Source organism: Eumetopias jubatus, unplaced genomic scaffold (assembly GCF_037043125.1).
Source record: "Eumetopias jubatus isolate StellerSeaLion01/CBP00866 unplaced genomic scaffold, mEumJub1_p1.0 scaffold_6, whole genome shotgun sequence".
Taxonomy (NCBI): domain Eukaryota; kingdom Metazoa; phylum Chordata; class Mammalia; order Carnivora; family Otariidae; genus Eumetopias; species Eumetopias jubatus.
Window position 1 is genome coordinate 48,018,047 of NW_028274812.1, and position 13,395 is coordinate 48,031,441.

General features: G+C 42.7%; 1 protein-coding gene across 2 annotated transcripts in view; it reads left to right on the forward strand.

The window, feature by feature from the left end:
• Positions 1-6,613: 6,613 nt before the first annotated feature.
• Positions 6,614-13,395, forward strand: part of HDAC2 (histone deacetylase 2) — a 29,669-nt gene continuing 22,887 nt past the window's right edge. The window contains exons 1-2 of one of the 2 annotated variants that reach the window (XM_028104210.2): positions 6,760-6,923; positions 7,877-8,002. Coding sequence is in view for 1 of the 2 variants with exons in the window: in XM_028104213.2 (XP_027960014.1) it covers positions 6,872-6,923 (52 nt within the window). In the remaining variant the exon portion in view is untranslated. Of the gene's footprint in view, positions 6,924-7,876; positions 8,003-13,395 lie in introns of both variants that reach the window. The other variant, XM_028104213.2, reaches the window with a different exon arrangement.

Below are 13,395 nucleotides of genomic sequence, written 5' to 3' on the forward strand. Positions count from 1 at the left end.
TTCAATAATTTGTGATTCTATTTAAGTGCTTCTGTTTAATACCTCAACTTCTTTGTATTCACATTAGCACCAAATGGGATAAAAGCACATCAATTTTCCTTTGCTAACTACCAATCTGATGCAGTTTTCCAATTAAACCCATCTGAAGCTAATATGCAGTTTTCCAGGAATTTTTACATTTCTCCCTCAAGATCGGAAAGAAAAAAGAAGAATCTAGAATTCACCTTAAGCTGGATATATCTGTGGGTTCACGGTATAAGGAAAAATTTCTCATTGCTAACAACCCTTTGGCATTATATATGGCCATGAACTGTCAAGCCATGGTGATTTTATCCCCTCTTGCAAGTTAATTAAGTTAACCTGTTAGTTTCATGGACTCTGGCTAAAGTCAGGAGATTCCTGGATCAGACAAAAAGGACTTTACTGCTCACAGCAGAGCAAGCTGCATGAGCATCAACCTATTTGTGTCGGTTGCTCTTGCCGCTCTAAGTCCCAGATAGAATACATAATGGACCCCCACGACAATGTGCACACAGAGCGGCTTATACTGCAAAAGAGAAACCCAGGACCAAGGACCCAGATTTCTTAGCAAGCAGCAAGAAGCCAATCTCTCCTACCCTGAGAGTGAATAGTTAGTAGTTACACATAGTCATGATATGGTCACCTTCCTAGTTAGGCATCCATGTGACTAGCTTTAGAAACTGCTCAGTCTCAGGAGATAGAGAAGCCTTGCAATCTCGCATACTCGGTAAGAATGTGCAGGGACCAGCCTCTTCTAACAATCCACCCTACACGTTCTTGACAGAACTGAAATTTTCACATGGATATATAACCCTGTTGACCACTCTGATTAATCTGACTGGCAGAGGCTTTATTCAATTTGTCTCATACAGCATTTAATTAAGGCCCTGTCACCAATAGCCAAGTGGCAGGATGAGACCAATCTGTCGTACTGACCTCAGTCATGCCCCCAGGTTCCTGAAATCTCATAAACCATCAGGATCTACCTTAGAAAGCCAGTGGCTTTCTCCTTATGGCTCTGATTTGACCTTCATATCTGATCTGAGGCGTTAATCCAGGTTCAGCTGATGTATTAAGGATGGTTCAAAATCTGCCATCTAGGACAATTCTATTATCTATAACAACTCTGGCCAGTGAGCTGAGGCTTCAAAGCCTTCAAAGGCTCAGGTGTCATCACTGATCCCTGCGCTAAACTCAGGGACAAACTTCTTACCATCTTTTCTAACTGACTGACTCACATCATCAGGATAACCAACCAGAGTGCACATAAATGAGTCAGATATCCCTCTGGGGAGTTCCTCCAAGTAACTAAGGGTGGCTCTGTTTCAGAGAGATCTTCACTGTCATGTGGAGCCTATGCAATCTATTGGTGGGTCCTTAAATACTTCAAAATCTCTTATGACTACAGCTAGGGCGCAAGTTACTGTGACCTTGGAAGCAGTAAAATTAATGCCTGGCTTCCATACAAGAAGTACAGTCCTGGGAGTGAACAGGGTATCCCCAGAAAGAAAGTGTTGATTACAATTGTTGGGGACCCCTAGTGGGACTAATCTAAGTCTCAAAGCACAGGTCAGGTTGACAGTGTCTCCAACATGGTGAAGAAGTACCCCCCGCCGGGAGGAAAGTTACACAAGCAGGATACTGCCCCGCCATCTGTCTTTAAACCTACTTCCTGGTTGGGGTGCCTGGGTAGTGCAGTCTGTTAAGCGTAAGACTCTTGGTTTTGTCTCTGGTCATGATCTCAGAGTTGTGAGATCGAGCCCCACATCTCCTGGAACCTGCTTGAGATTCTCTCTCCCTCTCCCACTGCCCCTCTCCCCCACTTAAAAATAAATAAATCTTAAAAAAAAAAAAAAACCTATCTCCTGGTATTTAGCCTGAAACCCCTCAATCCTTCCTCATTAACAGGCAATACAGTGTAGGACCATTTAATTCCCAGTTGATTATACAACCTGGTCAGGTTTGCTACCAATTCCCATGGACTTCCCTCAACTTCCATTGGTTGACATGGTTCTTACCTTTCCTTTGTTTTAGGAAGCTATGTCTTTCTCAGCATCCTAACCTCATCACCAGAAACCGAAGAAATGTGAAAGGTCTCAGATTTTATCCTATTTGCAAGCTAACAAGCTAGTCAACCACAGTTTCATAGACGCTAGCATAAGACACAAGACTCCTATGCTAAAGACAAAGATAATTTATTATTCACAGCAAAACAGTGACCAGAGTATTATTTTTTGTGCTGCCAAGCCCCAATTCCTACAGGTCATGAGGAAGAGGGCCAGATGACACCTACACTTGTAGTACATTGCATTATAAGAGATGAATCCTGAATTTAGAGAAACTGAATCTTTTATAATGGGTAGTAAGCATGCCCCACCTTTGCTACAGAGGAAGCCATTTTCTCTATCTTCCAAAGCTGTCCACTATACAGACATTTTTGGATAGACTGTTTGGGAAAAAAGGGCATTCAGTACCTCCACTCTCAAGATATTCAGAAACCCATAGAGAGCTATCTCTCAACAGAAATCTGTAATTTCTTTTTTTTTTTAAGATTTTATTTATTCATTTGAGACACAGAGATACAGAGAGAGAAAGCATGAGCAGGGAGAGAGGCAGAGGGAGAAGCAGGCTCCTCGCTGAGCCAGGAGCCCAATATGGGGCTTGATCCCATGACCCTGGGATCATGACCTGAGCCGAAGGCAGACGCTTAACCATCTGAGCCACCCAGGTGCCCCAGAAATCTATAATTTCTTAGTGGAAATTATCAGAAGCCACTAACCTCTAGTTCCTATTTCACATGAGGTAGGATTGTACTCAACTGCATTTAACAAAATTCTGATTACAGTGGTTTAACCAATGTTTGTTTTGAATTGTTTTTTTTTTTTTCCCTCTGCAGGTAACCAGAAGTCCGGAGGTGGACAGTCCAGGTCTGGTGCAAATATAAATGAGGTGTTCAAGGACCCAGGTCCCTATCTTCCTGTTCCACCATCTTCATCATTTGGCTTTTCACCTGATGGTCCCAACATGGAAACTCCCCCTCCATTGGTACAGTGCTGGTGCTCAGTTGAGAGAAGTAATTATCACATTTGAAGGAAAGTTAAAAAATTTGAGATAGGAAAGACGAAGAATTAAGATACATATGTAGGGTGGCTGGGAGACACTAGCAAGTAGATTTTCTCACACACAGAATGGTGTAGAATTTTACTAGAAAATTTGTTTAAGTGGATGGTCTGGATCAAAGTAATACTTTGTTTTAAGGGACAGGAACAAAGCATTAAACAAGCTAACAGGTGACTTGAAAGATTTAATGTAACTGAATAATTCAGTAAATAAGCTATGATTCAAAAATGTGTTTTGGGGGTGCCTGTGTGGCTCAGTCAGTTAAGTGTCTGACTCTTGACTTCGGCTCAGGTCAGAAGAATCTGCTTGAGATTTCCTCTCCCTCTGCCCCTACCCCCTGCCCCCCACCCTGACAGGTGCATACACACTCTCTCTCAAATAAATAAACCTTAAAAAACCCCACAAAAACCCAAAAATGTGTTTTTAATAAAAATTGGAAGTTTTAAATTTTATTACACAAATGCACAGTTCAAATAGCACTGTAACCTTTCTTGTTTGGTGCTACTGTTCAGAGGAATGAGTAATGGCTTATAGTACTGGGTAAAAATAGGAATCATGCTTCTGAGGAAATCAGAATTCAGCTTGAGGCTCGTTTAGTTTGACAATACCCTAGTGTTAGTTACTATACTTCTCTACCTTCTGTATTACCTTATGGAATTGTGACATAGAATTTAACACCAAGAAATCTAAATTTCCTTAGAGTAGAAACAAGCTTATATGAACAATTCCTTTATAGTAACTAAAAATTAGACTTATCCGCTGCAGTTGGTATCACGGTTTCATTTTTAGAATAAGCTGAGGCAATCGGTTTCTAAATAGTTTCTAAATACTCAATCAGTTCTATATGGTCTAAATAATCCATTTGTTTAACAGATCCTTTCATTGAATAATGCCAAAGCCCTAAACATCTTCGAGATTATAAACTCATATAGACGGAGAAGAAACTAAAGAAAAAGAGTTTAAGAATAAAGACAATCCTCAGGCACCTGGGTGGCTCAGTTGGTTGGGTGACTGCCTTCGGCTCAGGTCATGATCCTGAAGTCCTGGGATCGAGTCCCGCGTCGGGCTCCCTGCTCAGCGGGGAGTCTGCTTCTCCCTCTGACCCTCTTCCCTCTCGTGCTCTCTCTCTCTCTCTCATTCTCTCTCTCTCAAATAAATAAAATCTTTAAAAAAAAATAGACAACCCTCAATTATGCATTCTATGAATTAACCATGTTCTCAACTTTCCTTCAGTATATTGTCTAAAACTCTTTTTTTCTAATGGTAAAAGGTTTTGTAGAGATGAGTTTGAATATGGCGAATGAAATTAGAGCTTGTCAATAGGTTTTAATAACTGATTGTATGTTAGCTCTGATCATCTAAAGGTCATTATAGATGTTTAGGCATGTAATTCTCTTGGCCTGCTCCTATCACCAATAAGATATCCTTCTCTAATGCCAGTTTCTAAGGGTAAAATAATTGGTTCTATTAGTTTAAAATTATTAAATAATAACTAATAAATTCAACAATAACCAAAATACATGCCCAGGCTCTTCCCATGTGTTCAAAGTTAGCTATTATGGATGCAAACAATAATTATTATTACTAGTATTGTAATAGTAATCATAGTAAATCCTTAAGTTTACATAGTTCTTCATTGCTTATAAACGATTCCATATTTTATTTGAGCCACTCGATATTCATACGAGGAATTATTCTTCAAATTAATACTGCCTCATTTTACAGATAAAGCAATTCAGACCAAGAAAAGTTTAAGTGACTTGCCCCGTGTCATAGGCATAGAGATACAATTATATCCAAGACATAGTCCCTCCTCTTGTTAAACTCTATTGTAATGAGAAGTTCAGAGGACTTGTTAGCAACCTTAACATGGTGTTGAGCTAGAGCGCTACTAGTCCCAAGGACAGACCACGGGAAGGACAAGGAAACAGACCTGGGGGCAGTAAGGTAGGCAGAGACAGGGAAATTTTCCTGAAGTAAATAAAGTCTCATTTCAGACTTCACTATGTTGGTTCTGAGAAGAATATTAGTTTCTTCTCAGAATCTACCAAGTTGATTTGGGACTTGATAGAGTAAAACTGTGAAAGTCAATACCTCGTTATTAACTTTAAGCCAATGTTTCTCACACTGCTGCTCCTGTACCAACTGCATCAGTTACATGGGGTTCTTGTTAAAAAATAAAGACTTGGCGGGAGAGGGGGAAGGGGTTACTTTGGACTTTCTTAAACTTCTTGGGGTGAGATCCAGGAAAACTGCTGCTGTAAATATACACAACTTGGGGATTTTGAAGTCAAAGAGCAAAATAAAGAAGATATTTTTGGTAGTGGCTCCAAATGGCTCCTGCTTCATTAAGACCTTTTTTCTTTCTTTCTTTTTTTTTTTTTTTTTTTTTTTGATGGAGTATGGAAGAGTGTGTATCCGGCTATTTGGGGAAAAGAGTACTATATTGCAAACTGTGAGTCCCTCCACCCTTTACGTGCAGTGTGGTTGGCTTAGAGTAGATGCCTGATAAATGTTTGTTGACTTGCTGATCAGACAAAGGTATATATAACTTCCATGAGTTCTGAAAGTGCTTTCAGCTTCTATCTTGCAGTGTCCAGCCAGCAGCAGCAGTAAAATGGAGTAAGGGTGTGTGGATTTGTAGGAAAGACTGAATGAATTCAAACCCCAGATCCTCAACAGTTGAAAGGACCAAGTTCCTTAATCTGCCCCCATTTATAAGGAAGGAATAGAAATACATCCCACAGTTTTGGAGAGTTTTAAATGACTTAACAGGATCTATTATATATAGGTATCAATGAAAATACTATAAATGCAAATGCTTAGAACTGTGCTTTACGTCCCAACGCAAATGTGTTCTACAAATACTCATTCAAACCCAGGCAGTGGACTCTACAATTTATTGTCCGTAATAGCTCCCCTTAACAGCTCAGAACCTCGGGGCAATATCAGCAAAAAAAATGAAAGAACAAATGAACAAACTAGGAACCTGAAGCGACCCGGCCCAGGGACCCCGGGCTGCAGCGTGGCGTGTTCAAGGAGGCCGGAAGGGGTGCAAGAGTGGTCTCTCCCCGCCCGGTTCGCGGCACGTGGTCCGCTCGGGCGGGAGCTTCGCGACAGTGGGGGAGGGGAGCGGCGTGGGACGACGCGGAGGGGGTCTAGGCGGCCAAGGCTACGGTTGGGAAGACACGACTGCGCAGACTCCGGATAGGCGCAACCACTACGCGAAGATCCGAAGGGGGGAGCGCTCACCCGGCTCCGCATTCCTTTTATCTACTTGCGGAGCGACAGCGTGACTTTTTTTTTCGTTTCACGACTGCATTTGGCGTCGCCCTCTGCAAGTTGGTTATCAGCAGAAGGCCTCTTATCTCAAGACTGAAGAGACCTCTTTTTCTAGTCGGACCCCTTTCTCCCCCGTGAAGGCCACAGTGGACACGTCCCACCTCCCCTCGGCCTCCGGAGGTGGTTTGGTTGCCCCCTCCCCCTCCCCAGTGTCGCGAGTTGGCGCCGCTGCCACCCCCCGCTCCGCGCTCTCGGCCCCTCGGCCGGGCGGTACCGAGTCCTCCCGGCGTCCCTTCCTCTCCTCCCTCCGGCCAGCCGTTCCTTGCGGGACTGCCACCCCCACCTTCGCCCCAGCCCTTTTCTCTCCCCGCCGAGCCGCGGCGGCACCAGCAGCAGCTTCAGCAGGAGGAGGAGCCGGAGCCCGGAGGCGGCGGTGGCCGGGGAGCCCATGGCGTACAGTCAAGGAGGCGGCAAGAAGAAAGTCTGCTACTATTACGATGGTGAGAGGCCCGGCTGGCAGGAGGGTGGGTGGGTGGGCAGGGCTGGGGAACCAGGCCCTGAGCCGCGCCGGGTCCCACAGCCGCCGACGCGAGCGGGCGCGGGTGCGGAGGGGTGGGAAGGAGGAGGGACCGACGTCTGGGCGCATCTTAACCCATTCCCGACCCGACGCCGTCAGGGGGAGCCCCTCCGCTGCGAGCGGCCCCCCGGGGGGGGCAGGTGGACGCCCCCTTTTCTCTCCTGCCGCTCTTCCTCTGGCAGTAGGGTCCGCCGTCCCGAAGGCAGCCGCCTGTGGGACGATGCCGGCCTACCCCATCTAAGTGGAGGCGGCTAAGGGGATGGCTTGCCCTCTCTCTTCTCCTGCTCGCCACTTGCGGGGGCGGAGGTGTGGGGGTCCTCTGCTCCGGCACTGACCCCTCCCCCCGGGTCGAAATAATCTACCCCGGCCCGGACTTCACACAAAGCCCGGCGCCCGCTAGAGCCCCGCCCCCAGGCCCCGTCTCTCCCCCGCCCTCCGTCACCGCCCGCTCCCGCTCCGCCTCTCCCTTCCTCTCTGTCTCGGGCTGGCCCGCTGCATCTGCTCCTTTCTCCGTCTCCAAGCTTTAGCCCGGACCCCTCGACCGGGTCGGGGCTGGCAAGGAGTTACTAAGGGTGGGGACTCACGTCCTCCTTGGGACACACTGACTCTGCTGTTTCGCCTGGGCTCCATCCCTCTCCTTTGTTCGCCGGGTTGTTTGAGCGCCACTTTCTCAGGATTTAAATGAAAAGGCTTCACTTCCTCGATAAAAATTGGGGTTTTCGAGTTTGAGGTAGTTAGTCTTAGCGGGAAATGTGACGGTGTTAGGGAAACGTGGAGGTGTTACTGCTTCTGTTGTAGATCAGACTAGATGGGTTCTGGCTTGTCTCCGTGAGAGGCGGTTACCACCCACTTCTTTGTTGCTCTTTGTTCGATCAGGAAATACACCCTGCTTGGGAGGTTTAGGAGAGCATTGGCATCTTGCTTGCGAAAGCTGTTTCTAGGTGTTGGGAGTTTTGGTGTAGCAAAACTTGGAGGAGTAATGCAGAAGTACTAAATAATCAGGTAAGCTTGAGCTTGCGGTGCAGTAAATTATGAAAGTCAGATGATTCTAGGGGTTCTCTGATTTGAAATTTGAGCAGTAACATTAAATCTCTTGAATCCTGTTTCCTGTGGAGATGGAGTAGTAACCTGTTTTGCAGATTTCACAAAGACGTTCATTTGGTAAATATTTCTACTGGGTTACTCTCCAGAAAAGGATTTCGAAAATTTTACAAAGAAGCTAGACTCAATGACCTGCAAGTAAGTCCTTGATCGGTCTGAAGCAATACAAATCTTGGAAGTTGTTTCCTGCATATGTTGTATTATGTGTATATTACAAAATCTTAAAGAGGTGGAAAGACCCAAGAGGTCTAGAATCAGAATAAATCTGATTTTAATTTGAAAATGACCATACCATATTACTTCAATTAGCAAAAATGAATCTTTTAATGCTTGAGTATATAAAATGACCACCTGTGTCATGTGTGGAAAAACTTAAAATCATAAATAAGAAATCTAAGTTGTTTGGTATTTGGCTAGTACTAAATAGTTAACAGCTGTATTTTAAAAACATTTTTTGAGAGCACTACATATATGTGTAATACAAATCGAAATTATGGCATCCTGGAGGAGTAAAGGTAGGAGTACATTTATGGATTGTATTTGTTAAAATCATTCTTTAAGTTTTCATGCATATTTTGAGACAGTGGTAAAACCCAAGCCCTGCATTCCCTGATTAAATTGGAAAATAAATAACCGTGTTTGTGAGTTAATTTTTAAAATGATATTGTTCCTAAGGTTTAAAGATTTGTTCTTGTCAGGAGTTGGGGTAAAAGGTTTAAAAAGTTGGGGAAACTGGTGCTAAGGCTCTTCCTACAGCTCTTAGTTGCTATTGACAGTGATAGGCTCTGAAGAAGTAAGCAGCTTGTAACTTCGTGTCACCAGACTTGAATTGTAGAACTGGGAGATACCCTTAAGTAGCAGTTTTATGAACAGCTGTTTCTGGGCCCTTTTATAAGGAGCCTTTGCTGAGGAGTGGGATGTCCAGGGCAGGACGCGGACTTGGTAGGTGGAGGGGGAATAGTCAAGTCCAGGGCAGGACGCGGCTTGGTAGGTGGAGTGGGAATAGTCAAGTCCCATGATTGTTGCTTAATACTTTACTATAGACCATTCAACTGCTTTACTTAAGGCCAACACAGTGTATAACTGATCATTTGGAAATCTCTCATTAGGTTATATGCCTTTTGTCTAAGGCTCATGCCTCATTTTCAGAATGGAATTTTTATTTGCTTTCATTTGGAAATATTCTTTGGGTTTGGGGGGGCTAATAAAACTTTTGTAGAAATTATTAAACGGGTTGGGTATCATCGTGCTAATTATTAGTGTGTGCTAATTATTAGTATACTAAACTTTCAACAATTCCAAAAGCTTACTTTTTCATTATTTAAAAAAACCCTATTTTGTCAGCTTAAAAGGGTAGCGGTATTTTTTTCTTTTGGGGGGAGAAAAGAAGATACAAGTAAAGCAGCTGCTGCACCAAAGAATTGGGAGATTTGAAGGTATACAGTATGGATTGGATTGGAATTAAAAATCTGCTAGCCTAAGTTACCTTGTTTTAACTTGATAAAGTAGAAAGAAAGATGAATACAGGAATGAAGTAGTGGATTCTATAATCATAGGAAACCTACCTTTAGGCTTAGTGGGACCATTAGGCACACTCTTGACAACAGAGAGTATCTAGCAAATGAAAGGAATTTCTAAAGACATGTATTTTTTTCCGTATGCTTTACAGTGTTCAGTATTAAACCCTTTAGATGACTGGAATGCTGGTTTCAGCTAAACCCTCAGGCACTGATGGATGAGGGAGGTATCCTTAAATCTTTGAGGAAAGTAAGAGAAGTTCACTTTTCTTACTATAGATATTGACCCATAGTCCAAAGTTTTCAAAAACTTAATTCTAAATCTTGGTCATCTTGTATGTATTGCACGATTATCGATACTCTGTAAAATGATAGACCTAGTGGCTGAGATCCCTTCTGACTTTGAAATGATGTGGTTTCTGTACTTAAATGTAATTAGCAAACCAACTGTGTTAGTCTGGTATTACAATACTCAAAATTGTAATACTTTACCTAGGGGGCGCCTGGGTGGAGCAGTCATTTAAGTGTTAAGACTTGATTTCAGCCCAGGTCATGATCTCAGGGTCTTGAGATGGAGCCCTACATTGGGCTTCGTGCTTAGCACAGAGTCTGCTGGAGATGCTCTCTCCCTCTGCCCTTTACCTTGCTTCTGTGCGCACGTGCTGTCTCTCTCATGTAAATAAATAAATAAAATCTTTATTAAAAAAAATAATTTGGGGCGCCTGGGTGGCTCAGTTGGTTGGGCGACTGCCTTCGGCTCAGGTCATGATCCTGGAGTCCCTGGATGAGTCCCGCATCCAGCTCCCTGCTCGGCACGGAGTCTGCTTCTCTCTCTGACCCTCCCCCCTCTCATGTGCTCTCTCTCTCTCTCTTTCTCTCATTCTCTCTGTCTCAAATAAATAAATAAAATCTTTAATAAAAAAAGAAAGAATTTATAATACTTTAGAAATATTAAGTGTACTTTGTTTTGAATTAGGCTTTAGGCCAATCACATTTGGTGCCTGTTTTACAATGTATACAATATAATAGGGTTGTATATAAACAATTTACATAATTGTATAGATACTGCTCTATGCTCTGTTTTTTCCTCTTTTGATAGAGTGCATCAAAATGTTTGGAGACAAGTGGTTCAACTAAAAGCACTTAACACTATACAAAGATAGAATATAAAAGTTACAAAGATCATGCCTCCCAGTATACTCGTAGTTTAGGAGATTATAAGAATTTATTTGGCAGCCAACTAATTGACAGATATTCTTAGACCTTTATTTGCAACAGTGGTGCCAAAGTGTTTTTGGTAGATAGCCTGTAATAAATTGCATGGGTTCTTAGCTGTAATATAAATATTATCCATAAAATAGGTAATCATTTCTTCCAAAATAGGTAATCAGCAAATCAGAGTGCTGAATGAATTATAGCAGCAGTTCATAAATATCAGTAGTCTTTTTTTTTTTCAAGATTTTATTTATTTATTTGAGAGAGAGAGCCAGCGAGTGGGGCGGAAGGAGCAGAGGGAGAGGGACAAGCAGACTCCGCAGTGAGCACAGAGCCTGATGCAGGGCTCGATCACACGACCCTGAGATCATGACCTGAGCCGAAATCAAGAGTTGACCCTTAACTGACTGAGTCACCGAGGTGCCACCATGAATACCAGTAGTCTTAATTGCACATCATTGTTTAAACATAGTAGGGTGTAATGCTCCAATAAGACAGCTTTTCTTATACTCTTCCCCAGCTATTCTTTATTATTCATTTCCTTCAGATTTCACCTCATCAGCCTTTTTTCCTATTGCCTTAATCCTCCTTACTGCTTTTCTCCTTATCACTTGTACTGTTATCCTATTTCTAGCACCTAAATTTTCTCCTCCTCACTAGAATATAAGCTTCATGAGGACAGAATCTGTTTCGCTTATGTCTAATCTCTACCATCTAAATAAAAATTAAAGGTTTTTTTAATTTTTGGTGAATAAATGATTAGTGCCTTATTTTTATGGATAGAGCACTTTCATATAACATTCTCTGCTGCTTACAACCACTCTGAGTTACAGACAGGTAGGATCAGTGGCATTTTGTCTGTTTTACAGATGAAAATAGATTAGTATCCCTGTTTGATACACTCCTTATCCTTTATCACACTGACTTGTTTTAAGGTCCAAGAAGAGGTCAGTACCTCGCACCTAACACGATTTTTCTTCTTTCTTTTGGTGACACAAGAGTGGAACTCTTTCCACGGATACCAAAAGAAAACGTATTAAGTAATTTTTTCTTTTTCCTAACAAAAACATGTAAATTACTCAGTTGACAAATACTTAAGGAAATGGTTGGAACTGGTAATCTCTTAGGGAATGATGATAGCATTGAAACAGATCAGATTTAGAAATTAAAGTATAAAAGGGCGCCTGGGTGGCTCAGCTGGTTGTCTGCCTTGCGGCTCAGGTCATGGGTCCTGGAATCGAGCCCCACATTGGGCTCCCTGCTCAGCAGAGAGCCTGCTTCTCCCTCTCCCCTACCCCCTGCTCATGCTTTCTTGCTCTATCTCTCAAATAAATGAAATCTTTAAAAAAAAAAAAAAGTTTAAGGATGTTTGTACTGGTTAATAAGTCTCATTCCTCTCTAATAACGGTTGGTTTATACTTGTTCATGAAAGCAACTTTGGGTGTAGAAATATCAAATGGGCTTAAAGTCCCTACTGTGTGCCAGGTGGACAAAAGATTAAGTCCGAAGAACGAAATAAACCGTATGCTAGATCGTAAGAGTGGGGACGTTTGTAGCGTACTCAAGACAAGGAAGGCCTGAAGGAAGAGAATGGGCCAGCCTTAAAAGAGTTTTCCTGTAGTGGCGCCTGGGTGGCTCAGTTGGTTAAGCGGCTGCCTTCGACTCAGGTCATGATCCCGGGGTGCTGGGATCGAGCCCCGCGTCGGGCTTCCTGCTCAATGAGAACCTGCTTCTCCCTCTCCCTCTGCCTGCCTCTCTGCCTACTTGTGCTCTCTGTCTCTCTGTCAAATAAATAAATAAAATCTTAAAGAAAAAAAAGTTTTCCTGTAAGATACTGCAAACTGCAAAGGCCACGTAGTTAGGATTTGGCACACTAAACAAAAAGGAAGACATGGGGGAATAATGTGATGCCAGGCTAGGTAGTAAAGGGCCAGACCACAAAAACTTTGTAGTAAGAGATTTGAACTTGGTTCAGGGAGTAGAAAAGCAGTGAAGGATTTTTAAATAGAACTCAGGTGAAGAAAGGATGGTGAAGAGTGATGAATGAATACTGAAAGCAAGAATTGAATGCATGTTGGTCCACATAAAATATAGTGGTTGTGGCTGACAGAAATGGACACATTTAAGAGAGGTTTTGGGAGTACAACAAGTAGAACTTGTTGATGGATTAGAAATGGAGCTGGAACTGGTTGATGGTGGTACAGAATGAAGGATGGACGACTCCTAATTTTCTAGATTGAACAGTTAGGTGATTTATTGCTGAGAGGATTTTTAGGACATCACTCTTGTTCACTGACTTATCCAAGCACCTAGAATAGTGCGTAGCACACGGTAGGCTCTTAATTTGTTAAATGAATGAATGAACATGAGAAACTCCTGATATTTAAAGGTTGGTGCAGAGTGGCTGTGGGGTAGGAATACAGTCCAGGACAGTGGTATTATGGAAGGCAGTGGCCAGAGTGTTTAAGCTAGTAGTGGATTAAGTCAGTAGTGTGTGGAAGGTGAAAATAATACTATGGCTTTTTCTTGCTTCCTTTGGTTTTTTTGTTTTTCTGGATAATT